At 37.8% G+C, this 22554-nt stretch overlaps 1 protein-coding gene across 2 annotated transcripts in view; it reads right to left on the reverse strand.

The window, feature by feature from the left end:
- Nucleotides 1–1298: 1298 nt before the first annotated feature.
- The window catches only part of pomt2 (protein O-mannosyltransferase 2), a 39931-nt gene continuing 18675 nt past the window's right edge, over nucleotides 1299–22554 (reverse strand). For both annotated transcript variants that reach the window (XM_008119856.3, XM_003214431.4), the window contains 12 exons: nucleotides 20852–20918; nucleotides 19343–19412; nucleotides 17609–17687; nucleotides 14668–14819; nucleotides 12563–12654; nucleotides 11566–11642; nucleotides 9155–9226; nucleotides 8930–8989; nucleotides 8515–8620; nucleotides 7288–7428; nucleotides 6163–6277; nucleotides 1299–5417 (listed from right to left, as the gene is read on the reverse strand). In XM_008119856.3, coding sequence (XP_008118063.1) covers nucleotides 5312–5417; nucleotides 6163–6277; nucleotides 7288–7428; nucleotides 8515–8620; nucleotides 8930–8989; nucleotides 9155–9226; nucleotides 11566–11642; nucleotides 12563–12654; nucleotides 14668–14819; nucleotides 17609–17687; nucleotides 19343–19412; nucleotides 20852–20918 — 1137 coding nt within the window. In that variant the 3' untranslated portion in view covers nucleotides 1299–5311. The remainder of the gene's footprint in view (nucleotides 5418–6162; nucleotides 6278–7287; nucleotides 7429–8514; nucleotides 8621–8929; nucleotides 8990–9154; nucleotides 9227–11565; nucleotides 11643–12562; nucleotides 12655–14667; nucleotides 14820–17608; nucleotides 17688–19342; nucleotides 19413–20851; nucleotides 20919–22554) is intronic.

The following is a 22554-nucleotide window of genomic DNA, read 5'->3' on the forward strand; positions in this document are numbered from 1 at the left end:
GACTTCTTCACACCAAACTGAAGCTTAACCCAGTCTTGAATTTTCTCACCAAATGACTTCTCAGGATGTTTGTTGCTGCTGTTATTATGATGACTTCGAAAAAAAATAAATAGAGCAAGGGCTCATGGCATAATCTACATTCTACTAGCGTACACTAGACATTTCTGTCTTCAATTTCAAACAACTCATCATGACAGAATCTTTTTATGTTATATTTGTCTGTCCACCTTCTCTCTGTTAATCTCCTCTCAGTTCACCATTTCAACAAGAAATAGGAGGGAGGGAGACACACAACCTTGCTAAATGATGCCCCAGGTATTCTTAAGGAAACTGTCAACAGTTTATTTTTTGATGATTACTTGTATTATTTGGACATGTTCATTTAGAATCTGGATGAGATTTATTTCATATAAACCATTAGATGCTTTTCAGCTTCAGAAGATGATTCTTTTCCCCACACAGCCACAAAAGACAGTTCAAGTTGCTCCATTTCTAAACTGCTAGCCAACTCCACTCCATAATCAATATATATATTCATTCCCATTGAATACAGATTTTGCTTGGCAACCTTGCCAGATTTGAATGAATGGAACACAGAACTGCCACTAAAGAATTTAGAAATACAGCACATTTTAACAAATGGATCAAATGATTTTTCCTTTAGGATTACTAGTTAAAGTCTTCTCAATTTAAAAGGTCCTAAAATTGCCTCAGTTGCTTTCAACTGAATGTTGTAATTTGGATATAGATTTGATTTTGTGGATTCATTGATTCTGTGACATGGTAATAGTATTAAATAAAAAGGGTAGATCAATAAAGAGAGGACTGTCCCAACCCCAAACAGATCAGACTATAAGGTTACATCAGTGGTTCTCAACCTGTGGGTCCCCATATGTTTTGGCCTTCAACTCCCAGAAACCCTAACAGCTGGTAAACTGGCTGGGATTTCTGGGAGTTGTAGGCCAAACCATCTGGGGACCCACAGGTTGAACACCACTGGGTTACATCTAAGAACGGCTGCTGTTCTCCTGTATCACCTAACTCTGGCTACTGAAGTCAAGTACAACATCTAGCAGTGGACCTCAAGATCTCTCAAAACAGACAAACCACTGCTCTGGGGTATTTGGCGCATGCACACACACACACACACACACACATCTCCTGCCAGACTTTATCTGCACAAAACTACTGTTGGTGGCAATCAGGAAGGTACGACGACACCCCTCCATCCATACATCCTTTTTCATCAGGTTGATGCTATGAACAAGAAAGAGGGAAACATTTAAAAATTAAGAAGGTATTTAAAAGAAAGCCTGTTTATTTTTTTAAAAAAATGAACGGTAAATTCTATCTTTTGTTAATTCCTTTACAAAAAGCTGTGTCAATTCAAAGGCATTTTTATTCAGTACTATCTACACTCCATAAGAATGAAATATGTCCACTTTAAAATACAATGTTCATGAACAAAACACACACATGTTCAGAATTAGCAGCATTAATATGAGAAATTTCATAATACAGAGGGCTGCCTATAGTTAGTAGACAACTATCATAGTGGCTACTGACATACTGTTAACTAAGGTATCAAGTTACAAATGACGTACAGATTTGAAAATAATTTAGGACACAGCCCTAAACAGGAAATTTTTTGAATGTTTTTCTACGTTGCCTGTTCTCTGCCTATGAAAAGCTACCATGTCAGGGAGAAAGGCTTTAGCCAAGCCCACCTGATATGCTAGTTTTGTATATGGGCACTTGTTTGCCAGAAACAAATGAGCATGATTTTCCACTTCAGCCTACAATTCAGAATGGTCTGTGCCATTTGTTGCTTCTAAATGAGTCATTTTGCCCTGCCTACCAAACAGTTAAGGCCATGTATAAATAATAAAAACACCAGGGGTGGGGGTCTGACAATCACCTGTGTCATTCTGGATATGACAATCTAGACGACACAAAGAATGAGAAAATTATTTATGACCTATTACTATCCAGGGCAAGAAAGTAGGAACTTTTTCCAACCCAAATTCAATTTCAAAAAAAGGCAGGGAAGGCGCTAATCAAAGGTATAGTTCAGACATAGAAGAATTGTTTTAGTTTTAAAATCTTACTTCTTAGAAGAAATGTTGCGGAATCATACTTGTTAGTTCCACACTAGAATGGAAGAAAAGGCTGTACAAGTCTTGAAATTCCTCAAGACAAAAGTTTTATTTAGGGACACTTCCCATCATGATAGGCTTCGCTATGTTTCAGTACAATGATTAGAGAGGGAGAAGACAATTCCAGAATATACAGGGTGTTTGAAAAAGAACTCCCTAGTTGTAATGTGTTTATACTTAAAACTAGGGAGTTCTTTTTCAAACACCTTGTATTTAACTATGTAGTTCTGACTTTTGAATCCAGAGCTCAGACCCCACAGATATAGTCACTGGGAAGAAAGCAAATGACTGCATAAAAGCAAACTTTTGTAGCACCCTGTAAAATATAAGAAATGAAATGTACAGACACAAAAATAATTTACTTTGTACCCTCTTCTGAATCAAACATTCACAAGTACTAAGAGAAAAGAAGGCAAATGCTCAAATACTGGTGAATGTTGTCAATTTACACTGTAGAGTGAAACTATGATTTAGCTAAGCCAGGAAAAAATGGAAAGATGCTAATAGACCAGAAATACTAACATCAATTAGCACCCTATGCTAAATGGGAGACTACTCTTCCCAGCGCCATTCAAGTAACCAACTAAAGCACAGTATCTCCAAACAAGTCAGGCCAAAAGCTTTCTCCCAGAAAATCCAGATTTTTGCTCCATAGCTGGTACTGGAAGGGCTGGGAAAAAACACTTCAGTTGATTTTACTAGAACCCAGCACCACATGGACAAGAAGCCAACCAACTCTCCTAAGATTAGCATGTTCAACATTTATCTGTGAATGCCAGTGATTAGCAAGAACAAGCTTGCTCATTATATTTCTAACATCCTGATTTAATTTTTACTATTCAAGTGTCCTTTCCTAATAGCAAAGCAGTTTCATCAGATACATTCCAGAAAAAGAATTCTGCCCATATAATCCATACTCACTGCAGTATCATTCATTTACCTTCATGAGAAATAAATACAAAATTGAATCGTGAGTGACAATCAGATCCTGAGGAATTTAGTCAACAGTTACATTTGAGCACTTCACTGAAAAATAGAATTGCTTTTCTATGTTCATCAACAATAATGCTATTACTTATATGTTATTCTACCTCCAAGCTGCTGTCTCTTCTAGTAGCAGAATCATGAGAGGTTTTTGTGACCTCATTCCCGCCTCATCTTCCTATCAGATTTCTCATTCTCAGGTCAGCAAAGGATCGCAGTTCATGTTTCAGGGAACTGAATGGTTTTCAAAACCAAAACCTTATTGCAGTGATTCCCTGACATTTCTAAGGAAATTAGTAAATAAAAGGTTGGGCCACTTAATCGTGTAAGCCAGTGGTTCTCAACCTGGGGGTCCCTAGATGTTTTTGGCCTACAACTCCCACAAATCCCAGTCAGTTTAACAGCTGTTAGGATTTCTGGGAATTGAAGGCCAAAAACATCTGGGGACCCCAGGTTGAGAACCATTGATGTAAGCAGCTACATAGCTATAGCCAACTTTCAACTGCAGAAGTTTTGGAACTTTCTTGATTTTTGTTTTTGTTTTAAGATGGGGGGTTGAGTGAGATCACTCTATTCTACTAAATTTTACTGTTCTGCCAAAAGAGCTCCACTGCAGGATGTTCTCTATATTATAGAAAAACCTAAACCTACTGACATTAAAGAGTTGGTCATGATGGCATTCTTTTAACTAGTTAAACATAGCCTTGCTTTTTCTTTCTCTCTCAGTAGATCTAGCAGTCAGTCTTCAGCAATCAACACACTCCTTCACAATCAAATCACTCCTGGGGATGCTGGCATTTAGTCTCCATGCCAACAGAAGCAACCCTTTGATGATGGATGGTACAAGGGAATAGGAAGTGACAGGCTTCAAGCTTTAATACAGATGCTGAAATGAATTATTGGATGGCCTCAATTTTCCTGACATGTATGCAAAAGAAGGCTTCAAGGAAGCTGTTTAATTATAGCCGAAGCTAAATTGGCTCAGGAAAATTCTGGTACACTCAATACCTTCTCACACATTCTTTCAGAAATAAATGAAGAAAAGATTTCTCCAGTAACCAGGTTTTACTTCTGCTTTCAATCTATAACTTTTCTATAACCTTTTCTAATTAGTTCATCACAACAAAGAAACTAGTATCTCAAAGCTTATATGCATTTTACAAAGAAACAGTGTGTGAACAGTCTATTGTTAGCACCCTATTCTGTATATGGAGTAATGAAAAAAACAGCTTCACCATAAAATGAAGTACTAATAGGCAATGGGACTAATGGAGTAAGTGATGTTCTACCACCATCTCTTACCGTCTGTACAACTTTTGCATCCCCCTCAAGGTACCATTTCTCACCACCAGAGGAATTTAGGACAAGAAAGCGTATACAAATGTAAGAAGCTATTGATTTCTCTGATTTGAAGCTTTCTAAACAAATAATCATATGGCAACTAGCATGCCATGATGTCATTCGCATACTACATCCTTTGCAATTTTACCCTGTTCTCTGAGAGCAAAAGGCTGTGCAAAAACAGGAACAGCTCACTGCCTTTGGATAAGCAAGGCACAGAGTTTCCAAAGACTTTATGCTATTGTGACATTTAAGCCTCTGTTTTTGAGGTCCAGAGGAGCATTAAAGAGAACTCTTATGGGGAGACAGACATTTGTCTTTGTGCGCACACCCACTTACCCTCATGTAGATTTTGAAACATGATGATAAAATGTTATCGGGTGCAAACTACCCTAATACCGAAGACTCTTTCTTCTCTATGCATCTTCTCTATGCATGTTTGATACTTCCTGTGCTCTAAGAAATCACACATAAGTAGAGACAGGTACATAAAAGCTACACTCTTGTCAAAACAAAGAAACAGACATGCATCCCCAAACTCTCACACAAATGACCCCTGCTGTAGAGGCCGAGGCCAGACTCAAAACATATTGCTTGGATGGTTCAATCTTGAACGTAGCAACTGGGGCAAGTAACTGGAAAGGTAGGCCAAATGGCCAATATTTTCCTTCATGGATACCAGCTTTTCTCAGAACCTGAAGTGCTTAGTCTATTGTCTATATCAGCACAGAAACACTGTTGAGAAAGATCCTTCATAGTTCTTGTTGAAAGAGGAGAATATTTTCATCATTTCTTATTTTCCACTCCCTTCTTCTTGTTTCATGCTGGATCTAGAATTCCCATGTTTCCAGCCACCTAAGCCCTGCCATTGGGCTGTTGGGATCAGAAGCCAGAGGTCCTACCATCCCATAGGAGAGAGGATGGAAGAGGTAGAAGCTGTGGGGAAAGATCTATATGTGAATCAAATTCCTTGAAATTCTATGTCACAATTAGAACACATTTCATAAAGCTAGAAAGAAAACCCATGGCCCTCTAGACACAGACTACAATTCCCATCATTGAATCAGCTGCCCAGATTGGACATAGCATACAGTCCAACAACACCAGGAAGGACACATGTTCTTCATCCCTGAATTGAAAAGGAAATCAGTCCAACAATAAAAGACAATAGAGAACTAATTCTTCTATCATTCTATCGAGGAATGCAAGGCTATTTGGAGAGAAAGATGACCATGAGCCTTTAATAAAATAAGGCTGCTGCTCAGTGGTATCAAACATGTTTTGGACTGCAGCTCCCAGAATTTCTGGCCATTAGACAAGCTGGCTATGACTTCTGGGAGTTGGAGACCCAAACATCTGAAGGGTCACGAGTCTGACATCTCTGACCTAAGCAATTCAGAAAAGGCAGCTTCTGAAGAGTGAATGAAAATTAGCACTAGTCACTATCCAATGCCATTCATGCAACAGAAAAATGGTCCAGTTCCCATCCATTGTGAAAACATTGTACAATAGCTTCCTGCTATGTGTTGAACGTATTTTTTAGGATCTGGCTACTCTGCAAGGCTCTTCTCTCACAATCACTGGATCATATGAATACTAAGACGAAGTCAGGACACAGCAACTCTTCCAACAACAAAAATGCTTTTAGGTATGTGTTAAAAGCTCACAAATCAATTCTCACCTGTACATACTGAGAAGGATCAACATCACTATTCCATACTGGTAAATTTTTCTCCTTTGGATGCCAGATGCCTGGGACCCAGCCCAGAATTTCAGGAACACATCCCATGTAATGCCTGAGGAAATGGGAGATAAAGTAAGGTTGGGCAGGTAAATTGGGATTTGAAAACTTTAGTCATCATGCCAAGGCAAGAAGCTACAGCCTATCAATCAATCAATACCTGTAGCCATTGTGTCATCATACTTTTACTAGTACTGTTAGTATCAACTGAAAGCATGAAAATCTAACACTGAGGCAAGTGGCAGAACACAATTCTATCCCACTGCCTGAAACAATTTTTTTCATAGCTGGCCCTCTAAAATGTTTCTATTGGCCAATACCCCATTTTTATTTAAATATGCACTAATTCCAGCAAAACAAAAAGTCCAATAAAATGCTAAAATCACAAATTTTCACTACCATGCTAATTCTAACATCCTCTCCTGAACTTCTCTCTCTCTCTCTCTCTCTCTCTCTCTCTCTCTCTCTCTCTCTCTCTCTCTCTCAAAAAGGAATATTCCAGCTCAGATGAGTGATACACTTTATTATACTAGACAGTATCTAATACGATGCAAGGTAAAAAATGAGATGTTTTTAAAAATCCATAGCTGTAGAACCCCCTACCTTGGTACCAGATACAAGAATACTTCAGAATGAGGTTACTTTTAAAAATATTAACCCATATTAACACAAACAGTCAAATATAATACACTTGAAAATGCAGATGATCATTATTCCACTTCTGGGTGGGTTTTTAGAATTCACCTTCACAGCAACTATATAGCTAATTCATCTTGTTATCAATGTCAAAATAGGGAAATGAAGATGGATGAAGTAAGTTGCTCAAGGGTTGTAAATAACAGCTGGTGTTTTACATCCAGGTCTCCCATAGCAAGGAGCAGAACATACTGATCTAATTGCTGCTAAAGATGTAATTTACTGAAATGTTTCTAGCTCTAATCTAAACATTTTTTAACAACAACAAAAAGATTCAGCCATCTATTGCACTCAGAATTTTGAAGGCTCTCTGTGATCTAGTTTACCATGGAATTACATAACTGCTGTGTAAAGATTTGTGAAACATACCTGTCAACATGGTGGAGAAAAGCATGGCAGGAAAATAATGGTGAAAATAGAGCACTCGTCCCATCATGAAGAAAGGAAGATAATGAAGAAGCCATCCTAACATAATTATTCCTCCGCCATTCAGCAGGACTTGAGAAAGCTCTGGAATACCACACATATGCACACAAGTTAAGGTCTTACACACAAACCACATTTCTTGCATTCTTCTCAAATCAAAACAGAAACATTTGTTTCTAGTTGCCTGCAGAAATCTAGTTTCATGGAACGTACAACACTCTCTTTTTTAATGTCACTAGTTTATCAGTTTAGGGTTTGGGAGAGAAGAGCATTACTAACGTATGCCCCAAGTAATGTATTAGCAACACTCTGACAAGTAAACATGTCTGTTCCTACTATGCATTTTAGCGACTGCTACAAATCCAAGCCAGTCCTGGTTAAAAACGTCACTGGCAATCCACATTCATGAAAACCTACTGAATGGACCCCTTTTTTCAACTGACAATTCCGTACAGAAACAGCAAGATTAGGTCTACTTCTCTTAACTCTTTCTGCCTATGAGACAATTTCATATTTTTGATACCACCGTGTACATGTGTAAATAAATTAGTGTGTCCAATAGGTAGACTTAGTTAATAGCTTTTGCCAGCCCAGAAGAAGATTACACTTTAGTTGGAGCTCGGAAAGACCACAAAGCTTACTAAGAAGCAGCTCTATCAGGAATGCTCAAATTCCAAGAATATAAACTCCAAGAACTAATCTCAGACTGCATTCCTTGTCTTGACCCATAGAAAGTTCTGAAAAACCACTTCAGTAGCAGTAGAAATATCTACTGAACACATAAGACTTACAAGTTTCTCATTGCAGGATCTTAACATCAGAGGTAATCACTTCCGTTTTTCTTCCTTTCCAGAAATGTCTCTCCAAAGGAAATGAGGTCTAATATTTATCATACAGAATTTTCCCTTTTACAGATATTTATCTCCTATGGTTAAATTTCAAGCCAAAATCAAAAGAGCACATGTGTAAATACTGCCATGTCCAAATTGATCTCTTCTTCTAATTTGTATCTTCTTACTCTACTGAAAATAACTACAGAGGATTCCTCAACATTTTTCGATGTCTATGACTCCCAACATTTTTATTATGTTCTTTTGACATCATATGCAACATTTCCAGCATTCTGTCCCATGGGCAAAGGGGCACAGCATGTGGAGAAATTTGCATTACCTTTGTGCTCAGCTGTCAACTGGACTCCTCTCTTCAAGGCCACAGATACAAACATTGCCATTATGAGATATAATCCAATTGTGATTAAGTTCATCCACCAGATCACCTGTGAGGAAAAGCCTTGCAGGTAGACAAAGATGCACAAAAGGTACCATAAAACTATACAGAAACTATTGAGAAGGAATAAAAAGACATGAATGAATCCAGTAACTCCTTTGGGATGCATTGGAAAGAAGATCTCCCCCCACCCCGCAACCTTTAAGTCTCAAAAGTGCTAGTAGAATCCTCTGTTTACACTTACAAACTACTTTGAATAATGAGGAGGGAATGGAAATAAGAGTTGGACAAGGGATAGAAATCACCTATTCAAGGAGTCTAATAATATCCCACCCAATGATAAAAAAAATGTACTTACCGGGTTTCCTAGCAAATAAACTCTATAGTCGGTTTCATTGATTCCAGAAAAACGAAGGCCCTATGGAAACAATAATGGTTTTGTCAGAAACAACTGATAAAATACAAGTCATGAGGGTTGGTTTTATGCAACATCCTGTAAAATTAGATTTCGAATCTGTAGCATTAAAAATGAGAAGACAAATGCAAAAACCTCAATACTCAAGAGTCGTTTTTGCCCACTTACTTGATAATTGATGGGCCAATGCCAGGGCTTGGATGTGACTTCGTTCTCCTTTGGCTTGAGGCCACTGTTTCCCTACAAAAAAGAAAAGAAAAGCTATACTCACTTCTATGTTTTCAGAGCTTCGTAACTCCCTTTAAATCAGAATTGGCACCTGCAACCCTTCAGATGTTTTTAAACAGTTTTTAAATTTTCAAACAGAGAGCCAGTTCATGGTCTCTCAGACTATTGCAGGGGGGGGGGAGATTACAGTTTGAAAAAAAAATGAACAATACAATTTTTAAAATGAAGAACAACTTAAACCAACACAAACTTAACAGTATTTCAATGGGACGTGTGAGCCTGCTTTTAGCTGATGAGATGGTCAAGCTAATAAGGATTGTTGTTATTGTGTGCCTTCAAGTCGTTTTAGACTTAAGCTGATTCTAAGTTTGAAATTTAGGGCGGGGTCAGGTAAATGACCTTTGAGGGCCGCATCTGGCCTTAGTTTGGGAATCCCTGTTCTATTGCTTCTTCCCAAGGTCTACCTCATTTCTTAGATTATCTTCCTGAAGACACAAGCATACCCTTTTAAATGTTTAGATCATGGAACCAACATCTGTAGTCCTCCAAATATTGCTGGGCTCTACTGCCAGAAGCTTCAGGCAACATGCTCAATAGTCAATGATGATGGGAACTCTAGACAAACAATCTAGAATGCCTTATGTTTCTGGAAGGCCTTACGTTATGCTAGTTTAGACCTAGGAGGCTTTCTGGACAAACCAGAGACAGACAAGTATTAAAATATGAATTCACATGGTAGCAGAAGAGAACATATATTACAACAAACAAAGTTAAATATTTCACATTCAACTTGATTTTGTTTGACATCTATAACCAGTGTACGGAAAGTGCAGCCTGTTGGCCACATACAACTAGTAAAGCCCTTTTCTGCAGCTCCTAAATTGACTAGATCCACCTCCATTAAAAAAAAATTACCAAGATATCTCAGAACCATTACAAAAACAAAGAAAGAAGTTTAGCTCCCACACCTTGTAAGAACTCTGCAGTACTTTATATTGTACAAAAAATGGTTAAAATAGAACCAGCCAAGAAAAAAGAACCAACCAAAAACTTCAGCACTTTAAAAAATACTAGAACACATGCATAACACACTTCCAAGAGACTTTCAAATCAGAAAAAAAAGCGTTAGGCACAGTGGGATTCTGGAATACACAGCTACAGAAAACAACAACATTTTTATTAATACTCCTTTTTGAAAAAAATCTTCAAATGCATGTTCTCTCTTTCTTACAGGAAACAAACAACAGGGCAAAAGATGGTTATCTGCCTCATAAGCTTCCCAGGGAGGAACACTTACAGACCACCAGTGGAGACAAGATTTCTGGAGACGATGGATTTTTGATCTGAACCATGAAAGCAGTTTTCAAATATTTAACTAGCACAAAAGATATAGTCCCCATCCCACAAAACCAAAAGCTACTATCAGTATTACAGTTTGCAAAGGCTTTTTGCTGCTCTGTGAGGCATTGTAGCCTATAGTAACATGTGTTTGGGATACATTCACTTACGGGGCTATAATGATAAAATGTCTTACTTGTTATGTGGGCCGTGGTAGATGGAACAATGTAGAGAAAATGTATACTCCCTATAGTTGGCTGGCCTAAATACCCTAAAGGCACCAGGTCTCATATCATCTGGGAAGCTAAGTAGAGGAGGGCAACTAAAATGATCAAAGGTCTGGAAACCATGTCCAGAGCTTTGTTTAGCCTCCAGAAGAGAAGGTTGAGAGGAAACATGATAGCCATATTTAAAGACTAGGACTCAAATGAGTTCAAATTACAGGAAAGGAGATTCAACCTGAATATTAGGAAGAATTTTCTGACAGTAAGAGCTGTTCAACCGTGAAACGGTCTGTCTCAGAGTGCAGTGGAAGCTCCTGAGAGTGGACAGGATGGCCTTTGTGGTCTCTTCCAACTCTATAATTCTGTGATTCTATGGGAGAACATCAACTAGGTGCTGTAGGCTAAATACTAGATGCTGTAGGCTAGGAAGGAACTGGCAAAACTACCTCTGAGTACACACACACACTTGATCTTAGCCAAAAGGCTGAGAAGCGAGTATTACTAGCCTAAGAAAACCTCACGAAATTCATGAGATTACTGTAAGCTGACAGGCAGCTTGAAGGCACATGCACACATATGCCTGCAGAAGAGTACACACATACATCTTCAACTAGATTTATACTGCTCTTCCTTACCAAATATATTCATATTGCCCTCTAGTGGAGGTGGCTTAAAAAGGCAGATAGAATCATAGAATTGGAAGAGACCTCATGGGCCATCCAGTTCAACACCCCACCAAGAAGCAGGAAATCACATTCAAAGCACAATCTACATGAAAATTCTACCTACTCGGATCATAACCATGTGAGACTCCAGAAGAATCTCTGGAAAAGACGGTTTCAGAACATCCAGACTGATATTCGGCACTACAGAAAGGAAAATACATTGAAACAGAATGCAATAGGTTGTTTACTTAGGCAGAATATTTCCATTTGTATTAAACCACATTTAGGGTGCATCTATACTATATAATTAATGCTGTTTGACATCACTTTAACTACTATAACTTAATGCTATGGAGTAAAGGGAATTGCAGTTTTACAAGGTCTTTAGCCTTCTTTAACAAAGAGTGCTGCAAAATAGTAATGGTGTCTCACCAAACTACAACCCCCATGATTCCATAGCATTGAAGAATGACATTTGAAGTGGTGTCAAACTACATTAATTCTACAGTGTAGATGTACCCTTACATGTAAATCAATGTGGGTGCCACAGTCCAAATGGGGTAAGGAGACAATAACACATTGAACACAGTACTTTCAATCTTCTCTGCACCCAACGCTTTCCTTAGAGACACTAAATCACCAAGGATTACAACATTAAAATCAAATATGGAACCCAGACTGCAACATTAAAAACAAATAGAGCAAAAAAACTAAAATTATTTCGAAACATTACAATAAACATGCAGCATATACCCCCACAAAAAAAAATCCCCTGCACAACCTATTAATATAATCAAAGAGCAGAACAGAGATCAGCCTGACTTCCCATCGAAGTCTACAGACTACAAGAGTCACCGAGAAGGTCATCTTTTGTGTTTCTAATACGTGGACCTATGAGGATAGTGGGACCAAAAGAAAGCCCTTTCCAAGGATCTTAAGACTTGAATAAATTTATGAAAGAAGATACAGTTATGGACCTAAGTTGTACAGAATTCCAATTCTAATTCTTTTGCCTTGACTGCTTTGTAGTAACTCTGTCTTTAAAACTGACATGGAACATACATTCAAAAAGAAAAAGACCTAAACTCATTTGCAATAAAAACATGTATTCAGCCACTTACACCTGGGATTGATGTGATCTTCAACATTCCAGAGAGTATTAGGACTCTCTTTCTGATATGGAGTACAAGTGACCTCCACCTGCTCCCAGCCCCTGCAAAAAAGGACAGCATCCTTAGTCATAAACAAAACATCATCCCTGTGGGCATTCATATTCTATGACATTATAGAGCATTACTTTCTGTGAGAAAAAAATACTTCAAAAAACAGCATTTCAGAATTCACAAAAAGTCGCAATGTAAAGAGAATAAAAAATGCATGTCTAATAAATAAAATAAGCACACATGCACCAGGTTTCTAGCTGTTTTTGAAACTTCTGACCCATCTTTCCAGAACGTAATACTCTTCAGTTGTACTGGACTATTATTCCCAGCCAGTAAGGTAATGTGTAGCTGCGAATAATGCAGCTACACATTCACATTTACAAAGACATTATTATTTCTGTTCATATGGAGTGGCTGAAAATGATGGGAGTTATATTCCCTCATGTTTAAAGGAAATCAAGATGAAAAGGCCCCCTTGCATCCAAGTACAAATGGAATGCCATTTGGAATGCATTTTAAAAAAAGGAGCTGCAGCAGCAAGAGTCTGACCGGAAGAGACAACACACATCTAGTCTTTCACAAAGGAAATTCAAAATCTCTCCCAAATGCATCTGGGCTCTCTAACAGGGCGTTAAAGATATGTTCTATGTAATCCAAAGGAAAAGTGCATAGTATTTTAAAAGGATGGGCATGACACACATGCCTTGCAATAGGGTAGCCCATATCAATGTGACCACACTGAAAAGAACAATTTGCTTCTAATGGGAAACATTATTTTCAATATCCAGCATCCGCAACAATTAAGTAACCCACACTCCACACAATGTGTTAAATAAACAAATAAACCACACATCACCCCCTTCCCATTTTAGAAATCTATAATAGAAAACAAATACAGTAGAGTCTCACTTATCCAACATTCTGGATTATCCATCGCATTTTTATAGTCAATGAATCCAAAACATCGTGATATTTTGGTGCTAAATTCGTAAATACAGTAATTACTACATAGCATTACTGCGTATTAAACTACTTTTTCTGTCAAATTTGTTGTATAACATGATGTTTTGGTGCTTCATTTGTAAAATCATAACCTAATTTGATGTTTAATAGGCTTTTCCTTAACCGCTCCTTATTATCTAACATATTCACTTATCCAACGTTCTGCCGGCCCGTTTATGTTGGATAAGTGAGACTCTACTGTATACGGATTCCTTGGTTCCTAAGCCTTTCAAACTACTTTAAAACTATATTTCATTGCTTGTATATGTTACATTTTAATATATTGTTCTTTTCTTCTTCTTCCCTGGAGCATACATCTTTAGTCGCTTGTTTTTAATTTTACTTGACATACAAGTCTCACAGAAAAAAGAACCTTCCAGGAGTGTATTTGCTCTCTACTTTGAGTAGTGCTGCTTTGGATTTTCTTTAGAAGAAGAAAGCAGGATCAGGATGATGATGATATTATACTTTTGACACATTGCACCACCAAAAGCTTATGAATATGCACATGTGTATGCTTATGTGTGCATGGATGTGTGTTGCCGAGAACCAAAAGGGGTCTTATTTGGTGCTGGATTTACACAAAACTTCAATACCTTAAAATCTAGAAACTGTGGTGCAACAGTTAGCATGCTGAACTGAAATTTAAGATCTGGGCTCTCACCCACATTAAATTAATTGAATTAATTTGGCGAGTCACATTCTCAGCATGGCAACTTCACATGGGTGTTGCAAGCCTAAAATGGACATAACAAGAGCCATGTATGGCTGTCTTGAGTCCTTTGGAGGAAAACAAGGATATAAATGTTACTTCTTGTATGCCTTCAAGTCATCAGACTTATATCAACCCTCAGTCAAGCCTGACTTGAGGTATTCTTGGCAAAATTTGTTCAGAGGGAAGTTTCAATTGCTTTCCTCTGACACTGAGAGATTGTGACTTCCTCAAGGTCTCTCAACAAGTTTCCATGACCAAACAGGAATTTGAAGCCAGGTCTTCCAGAATCCTACTCCAGCACCCAAAGTCCATGAAAATGTACTTCCATATGCTTTCACACAATTACCATTTGGGCAGTGTCTTTCCAGTTGAACCCAAGATGCAACCAGTAGCCAAGTGAATCAGTCGGATTTGACTACGCAGGACTTTGATACGTTTCCCAGCTTTTCTTCCTGCAACCTCAATTCGCCAGAAATCATTGGAATCTCCTGATCCATTCTATGAAAGAAATATTACAAGGGAAATTGCGAAATTATACTTACCATGAAGGTTCATTCTGGGATGGCGTGAGGAGCAATCTACTAAAACTGGGTTTCACCCCTGTACTCCAAACAGAATAGCATGATCCAAGATTCTTTTTCAGTTGAGCCTCTGAGACGCAGCCTCCTCCTTCTCCAACAATTTTATTATCAAGCCTTAACTAATGCAAATTCTGAGAACAACTTCCACTTGTCAACTAATATTTGTTTGTTTCTTCGTTTGAGGGAGGGCATGGATTGCTCCTCCTGCCATCCCCAAATGAACCTTCATGGTAAATAAAATTTATCATTCTCGAGATGGCCAGGAGAAGCAATCCATTACAACTCGGACTTACCCAAGCCTTTCTTCTGGGTGGGAGAATCACTTTGATACTACAGATTGCAGCATAATGCTTCAAAAGCTGCTCGTGCTAACTTATATTGGTTCAACTTATAGTGTTTCACAAACACTAAAGCCTCAACCTATCCTGCAGCACTGCAAATATCCTGTAAGGACACAAGCAGAAAAAACCCATCCATGATGCATGTGATCTTGTCAAACGATGCCACGTTTTGGGTGGGATTTATTCTCATAGTTATAATATTTCAATATGTATGCATCGTTTTGTCTTCTAATAACCAGTCTAAGTACCTTTTGTTTCACAATTCTATGACTGTATAATATAAACAAAGTCCCTGTGAAACTAAATTTGAGATGTTCTCTTCTAATAAATTCACAGCTCTCTTCTCATCCAAAGTGTGCCATCTGTTTTTCTAGATGACATGATTTTAGGCAAAATTTTTGAAAATAAACTACTTCTAAGTGCTTCTCTTGAAGCACTTAGGCAGAAAATCCAGATCCATTATTAATTTTAATCTGTCCTGTTCAACTGATAGAAATTACATTTCACCAATAAAATTGCTTACCTTGGCACCCTTCTTGCTAATGTTACAGAAACTAAAAATACCACCTTAAACAAAATCATTCTTCTAGAGTGCCCCCAAATAAGTTCACATGAAGCTGTTATCAACCTAGTGAGCACTACATTTAACTTTCAACTTTGCCAAAACCCCAAATCCAACCAGTTGGATTTGAGTGATGAATGGACATTCAACATTTGAAGATGCATAGGAAACCAAGGTCTCTTTGGCCAATACACAGCAATTAACTCTACTAATGCTTTCTCCCACTGTATTTGAGAAGAACTTGTGGTATAATCTGTAGGAAAAGCCTTGTGACCAAGGAATTGTTAGTGCATCCACTTCTATCAAGATTTTTTGTTTTGTTTTATTAAAATCTGGTATTTTTGGTCATGATATATGTCTATGTTCAATGGTCCAAATTTCTTCCAAAAATGTTGAAACACTGAGAAATTCTGAGACCATTCCCTGAGCATATTCTATTCAGACTCAAATAATTTGCTTGGATATTGGTTTTTCTTCCCAAATATACTGGTGTTACTCAAGTGTCTTTCTGCCCACTGAAAGAATGACCCTGACTCTTTCATCTATGTTTTCAAATGCAGAACTATTTTATTCAAAACATATAATCGAATTATTCTCCCCTCCGCTGGCCAAACTTGTATGTTGTACTCCTGAACCTTATGTAAAAAATAGTATCAATATCTGCCAGGTTTTAGCTAGTTGTACTTCTGTATTGAACCTACCACCTTCCTTAAGCATTTTAACTTAACAAACTGCCTCTGTTACTAATTTTATTTAGTCTCCTACCATCAAAGACACTCCAACCTCCAAGATGACTTTTCCAACCACCATTATAAGTGCTTCCCTGTCAACTGATCTCTGGTGAAATATTAATAATTTCAGAAGTCTTCTGTAATGGAATCTTCTCCAGGGAACTAGTCTTATTAAGTTCAATTATCTCAGCCATCACTATAAAGTGCACTATTTCCTTACATAACACCATAAAAAAATAAATTATCCTCTGCCTGACATCTCCATCATTGGTGGCAGCGGTTATAGGAAAATCATCATCCAGACATCTTTACATTGTGGTGGCAGCAGATATAGTTAAATATATAATAATTAAAAAGAAACCTCCCTGCCTCACATCTGTACAAATTGGTGGCAGCGGTGGGATCAAAAAAAGATTCCTCCCTGCTAACATCATTACAAATTGGTGGCAGCGGTGGGATCAAAAAAAGGATCAACTCCCTACCTCACATCATCGCAAATTTAATTAACATCATCAATTCCTCTTACACACATCATTGCAAATTGGTGGCAGCGGTGGGATCAAAAAAGGATTCCTCCCTGCCTCAGTTCTTTACAATTGAAGGCAGCGGTGGGATCAAAAGGATTCCTCCCTGCTACACATCTTTACAGTACAGAACCTATTTTTTTTCTTCTTTGCCAGAGAAATGGTATTCTTGTATTCATCCAAACCTTTCTATAGCTGATAATGATCATACTTGATTCTGACTGCCAACTGGAATATACCTTAGTCGAAACAAACATCTATTTTTCTATTTATTTTCCTTCCAGAACAGGGAGCCTGTAGCAGAGTTACTGATCAATTTACCATAAGCAAGAAAACAAAAGCATCTATTAGTTAAAACCTGGTTTGGCATAATCTCAAAAGCCAATTGTGTCTTGGAATAAATACATTTTGTTGAGTTTCTGCCCAAAGAAATGAGCTAGTTTAACTTTCCTTGGCCAGGTGTTCTGGATTCTGGGAGCAGCCACCAGAAAATCCATCTTTTGTAATTGAGGAGAAGCGTAGTGCAGTAAATATGTTTATTCACTTACTATGCCATATCCAGTGACCTGAAGATGTTTTCTTGTCAAGGGAGCTTCATGTTGATGACTGTGTAGGTTTCTAGAAGTCCTGAAGTTAAAATAAAATCTGTTTGATTTGATATTTTTGACAAGGTTTAGTATTATCTTTAACTCAGATTAATATGACAGCAATAGAATTATACTTTACCTTTTATTAACCAAGAGGCAAAATCTTATGATTACTGTATTTACAATAAGGCGAATTATTTCCTTTTCTTTCAAATTAGTCTCTTTTCACCAAACATAGAATCCTGCGTCACTTTAAAAACTAGTGGGAGACTCAATCTTGAAATGTAGCATTATTCAAGTATTCCAAATGGCACATTTGAATGGCAACAGCGATATGAACTGCCATCCTATCCCGTTATCTACACACTCTCAGGTTTATAATGGAGATCAGAAGCAGAAATGTAACCATGTGCAATCAAATGGAATTATAGCCATTAACCTCCACATTTCTTCTTCATACCTTCCCCACAAACACTAGGAAATTGTGGCTGAAGGGCATGGCCTTGCAAAGCACCATGTTATTACTTTGGGATGCTTGAAAAAGACTAAAAGAAACTGATTACTGGATCTCAAAAAATCTAAAAAATCTAAAAAATCTAAAATCTAAAGTCTCATCCCAGCAAAGTTCTGAAGCTCGAATGGGTGGATTTACAAAGAGAAAGTGACCAAAAATATACGTGAAACAGAAAGAAGACAACAATTAATAATACAGGTTAAGGGTGGATATGGTAGCCATTTTGAAACACTTGAAAAGATATTGAAGATGGAGCCAGCTTCATCTCATAGATTATGAGATGAAGCAATGGGTTCAAACTGCAGGAAAGGGTGGTAGAGTCTTCTCTGGAGGTTTTTAAACATAGACTGGATAGTGATCTGTTGGGATTGCTTTGACTGTGGATGCTCACATGGTGTGGGGTGGGACTTGGGACCTTGGGGCTTTTGGCCCATTTTGCCTCTTTTAGTATGGGGCTTGCCAAGCACCAACAGACGACGCTGGCCTGGCCCTGCCCCATTGATCTGCAAAGTGGCGGGGAAGCACTGCAAGATAAATTGTGCTTTGGGTAGCTCTGACAGAGCTACGCACATTTTCTGCCCTTTTCCCCATCTGATGGGGACAGGGCACCAATGCGCCTTGTCCTGTTCACCCCTTGTGATAGGGGAAGAAGGGAGGTTAGTTGCTGGCAATTGCCGGCAAAATAGAGCAACGGGGAGGTAAGTGTGAAGAGGTTCTGGATGTGGACTCTTCCAACTCTTACGTTTCCATTATTCTATTACTTTATGAGAAATATCCCATAAAATGAGACAGAATGAAGGCACTACCCCTCCAAATAAGAATTCTGTTTCCCCAATATTTTTTTCTTGTCCCCAAATATATAGCATTGCATTAATGAAAAAATGTCAGTTGGATTTTTAAAAATACAGTTTAGGTATCCAAAGAAAAAGGGCAGTAATTACCTAGTAATGCAGAAGGATTGAAAGAAAATTTTGTTTGGGTGCAATGCCCTCATCCCACAGATGCAATGCTGGTTATAGTCAGGCCAGGAGCCCTATTCAATTCAAGTCAAATCCAGAACATGGAAGACTGGGTGGGGAGGACTACAAATCGGCGGGAAGGGGGGGGTTCTAAGTTTTAAAGTCAAAAGAATAACTTTTTCGAACACCTTCATCACCCCTTTCATTTTCTAAACAACCTACTCTTTATGTTCCAGGCGAATTACATCTCCATGCCTCACAAACTCCACAGGGAAGGATGGGTCTGAATGATCTGGTGAAACAGAAGAGGTCATAGCATGAGATCAGTGGAGCTTGGAGAAGATTCAAGAATGCTGGCACCAAATAAACTAGGAATGTCTTATTAATATATGCATATACATACACACATGTGAATCCCAAACCCTTGGCCCTCCAGGTGTTTTGGACTTCAACTCCTAGAATCTTTGACTATTGGTCAAAGTGAATGAGACATTTGAGAGCTGAAACCCAAAACACCTAGAGGATCAGAGTTTGGGAACCACTGATACATACAATGGAATATTTTTCTAGATCTATGATCTAATTGATCTAGTTGAATTAGAACTACTATCTCATAACTGTGCTGACAAACTTCTCTAAAGTGAACAGAATATTGCCACTGGGATAGAGAAAAAAATGCCAAGGCAAAACGAACACCAATTTCAACAGATAACCTAGTTGGTAGCACAAAAATAAAATACGTAAAAGTAAAATAAATAAGAAATGGGGATTGTTAGCTGCTAAGAATCCCTTGGAGAAAGGATTGCTAAGCCGCTTTGAGTCCCCACAAGGAGAAAAGCATGGTTTAAATAAAGGTATAATAATAACACCAGGCTTTCACTCCAGATGCAACTTGGAAAACAGGCTTTTACTGTAGCATTGCACTCGCTCATTTCCTTGAATTTTGAAGGGATGGCAGGAAGGGGTGGGGTGGGATATCACTGTATTTCATTGGTAACTCTCCTGCATTTCCCCAACAGTTCTCAAAACATTTTTTCTTGCCACAAAAATATTTTAAGGGGGCAGAGAAAGACATAACCACTAAATAATACATAATAATAAATAATAATAATAAACTTTATTTATACCCCGCCACCATCTCCCCAACGGGGACTCGGGGCGGCTTACATGGGGCCATGCCCAGAACAATACAATAAAACAAAATATAATAGAACAACAGATCATAGCACATTAAACAACAATAAAACAACAACAATAAAAGAAAATATACATAATGTTAACATTCTGGTTCTCGTTCTGTTCACTGGAGAAGAAATAAGTAGCAGACAATGTCAAAGATACCGGAAGCCTGTTATTATCTCTTTCCTTGGTCTTCTCTTTCAGAGGTTAAACAGACACATCCTTTTTCAGAGGGATTTTCACAACCATCATCATACTGACTGCTTTCGTTCTGACCCTATTCCAGCTTGTCAATGTCTTTCTTAAAATATGGCACCCAGTAACTGAGCACCCTATCAGAACATACAAGCAGGGTTCACTTTATTGGAAAACTGAAACCATATGTACTGCTTTGGTTCTTCGGAGGAAAAGTATATAATAAATGAAACAAATAAATAATCAGAGCAACATTATACAAATAGAAAGAAAAATAAATATTATTGGAAAAGAGACAGAATTCCTTGAAGAAAGAACAAATTAACTACATAATTTACATGACTTTTCTCATTTTACCTGTATTTACATTGTGTTTCTTTATAATCCATAAGTTATTCAAGTCCTTGTGTAAATATGCAGTGACCTAGGAAGAGACAGGGATCATTAAACTTCATCTCTTCAAGCATCTTGGTGCCTACATATTAGCAAGCCACACATTCTTTGTACAAAACCAATAAAAAGCAAAACAAACAAAGTGACATACACTGCTTAAGGAAGTAAAACACAGTTACTACTCTATTTATTTTTAAATGTTTTCCATAAATTTCAAAATAAGGATGTTGATGTTTTCCAAAGAACTCTGCCATACAGAAATAATGAATGTCTCAATAAATGTTGGTGTTATTACTTATTTCTTACACACCTCTCTCCATGGACTGAGGCAGGGGAAAACTGATTAAAATACAACATCAAATAGAAAAATAATACAGTTAAAAAGTATACATCCAGAAGGTACAGGGAGGCTTTAAAAAAAAGAGCATACCACTGCATCTTTTAAACAACATAGAAAGCTCCTTACCCTAAAAGATGCATTAATAATATGCTACAGCTGAAATTTAACTGCATTTTTTTCTTGGATGACCATCTTAGAAGGACAGAGATTGAGAGGACAGGTTGTATTCCCTACTCATCGTAGCAGTTTGTCACACCTGCAGTGCGTACAATCTAAAACTGATCCAGTATGATCCTTCTCACAGAGTTGCTAGACACCCCACTATCAGCTTCTGGGCCCGGGCTGTGGCGCAGGCAGGAGAGCAAGCCAGCTGCAATTAATTGCAATGAATCACTCTGACCAGGAGGTCATGAGTGCGAGGCCCGCTCGGAGCCTATGTTTGTTTGTCTTTGTTCTATGTTAAAAGGCATTGAATGTTTGCCTATATGTGCAATGTGATCCGCCCTGAGTCCCCTTCGGGGTGAGAAGGGCGGAATATAAATGCTGTAAATAAATAAATAAATATAATGATAGCATCTAATTCGGCTCTTATTTAAGAGATTTCTTCTTTGAAGTGATTGTTAAAAGCATCACAGAGAACTACAGATGGTGCTAGAATTGATTTGGGGGGGAAGATACCTGAGTTCAAACTCTCACCATTCTGAATAGTTCAGCTGGATGTGAATTCAGATACAGAGAAGAAAGCTTTCTTCTCCGCACATATTGCTATTTTATAGGAACAAGGATGCTTCTATAGTATTCAATAAGTATCAGTAATTTTGCATAAAGTTTTATCTACTCTTGATCCTTTGCATTTTTCTAATACAAAAATAAATGACGGAGTCCACTACTGAACACAAAATAAATGCATTGCCTTTATTTTCAATGTAAAATAAATTCTGTAAAATAAAGTAGCAGAACACAGGTAATTGGTAAAAGCAGCTGGCTTCTACTGGGCCGTAGCTATTCCAAATTAGTGTACTGTACATACAAATATGCTACAAAACAGTATTTATAATACAGTTGAGCATTCTTTATCTAAAACACTCCAAAATCCAAATCTTGTTGCATGCACACAAGTATTTAAAACATATGAAATTACTTTCAGGCTATGCGTACAAGGTGTATATTAGACATAAATGAATTTTGTGTCCCATTTCTAAGATATCTCATTATGCACATATATTTTTCAAAATAAACCCCCCCCTTGAAATCCAAAACATTTCTGGTCCCAAGCTCTGATACCCAACCTGCACTATTTCTAACGTCTCCTATATGTGAATTAAGC

The sequence above is a fragment of the Anolis carolinensis genome, chromosome 1 (genome assembly GCF_035594765.1).
Source record: "Anolis carolinensis isolate JA03-04 chromosome 1, rAnoCar3.1.pri, whole genome shotgun sequence".
NCBI classification, from domain to species: domain Eukaryota; kingdom Metazoa; phylum Chordata; class Lepidosauria; order Squamata; family Dactyloidae; genus Anolis; species Anolis carolinensis.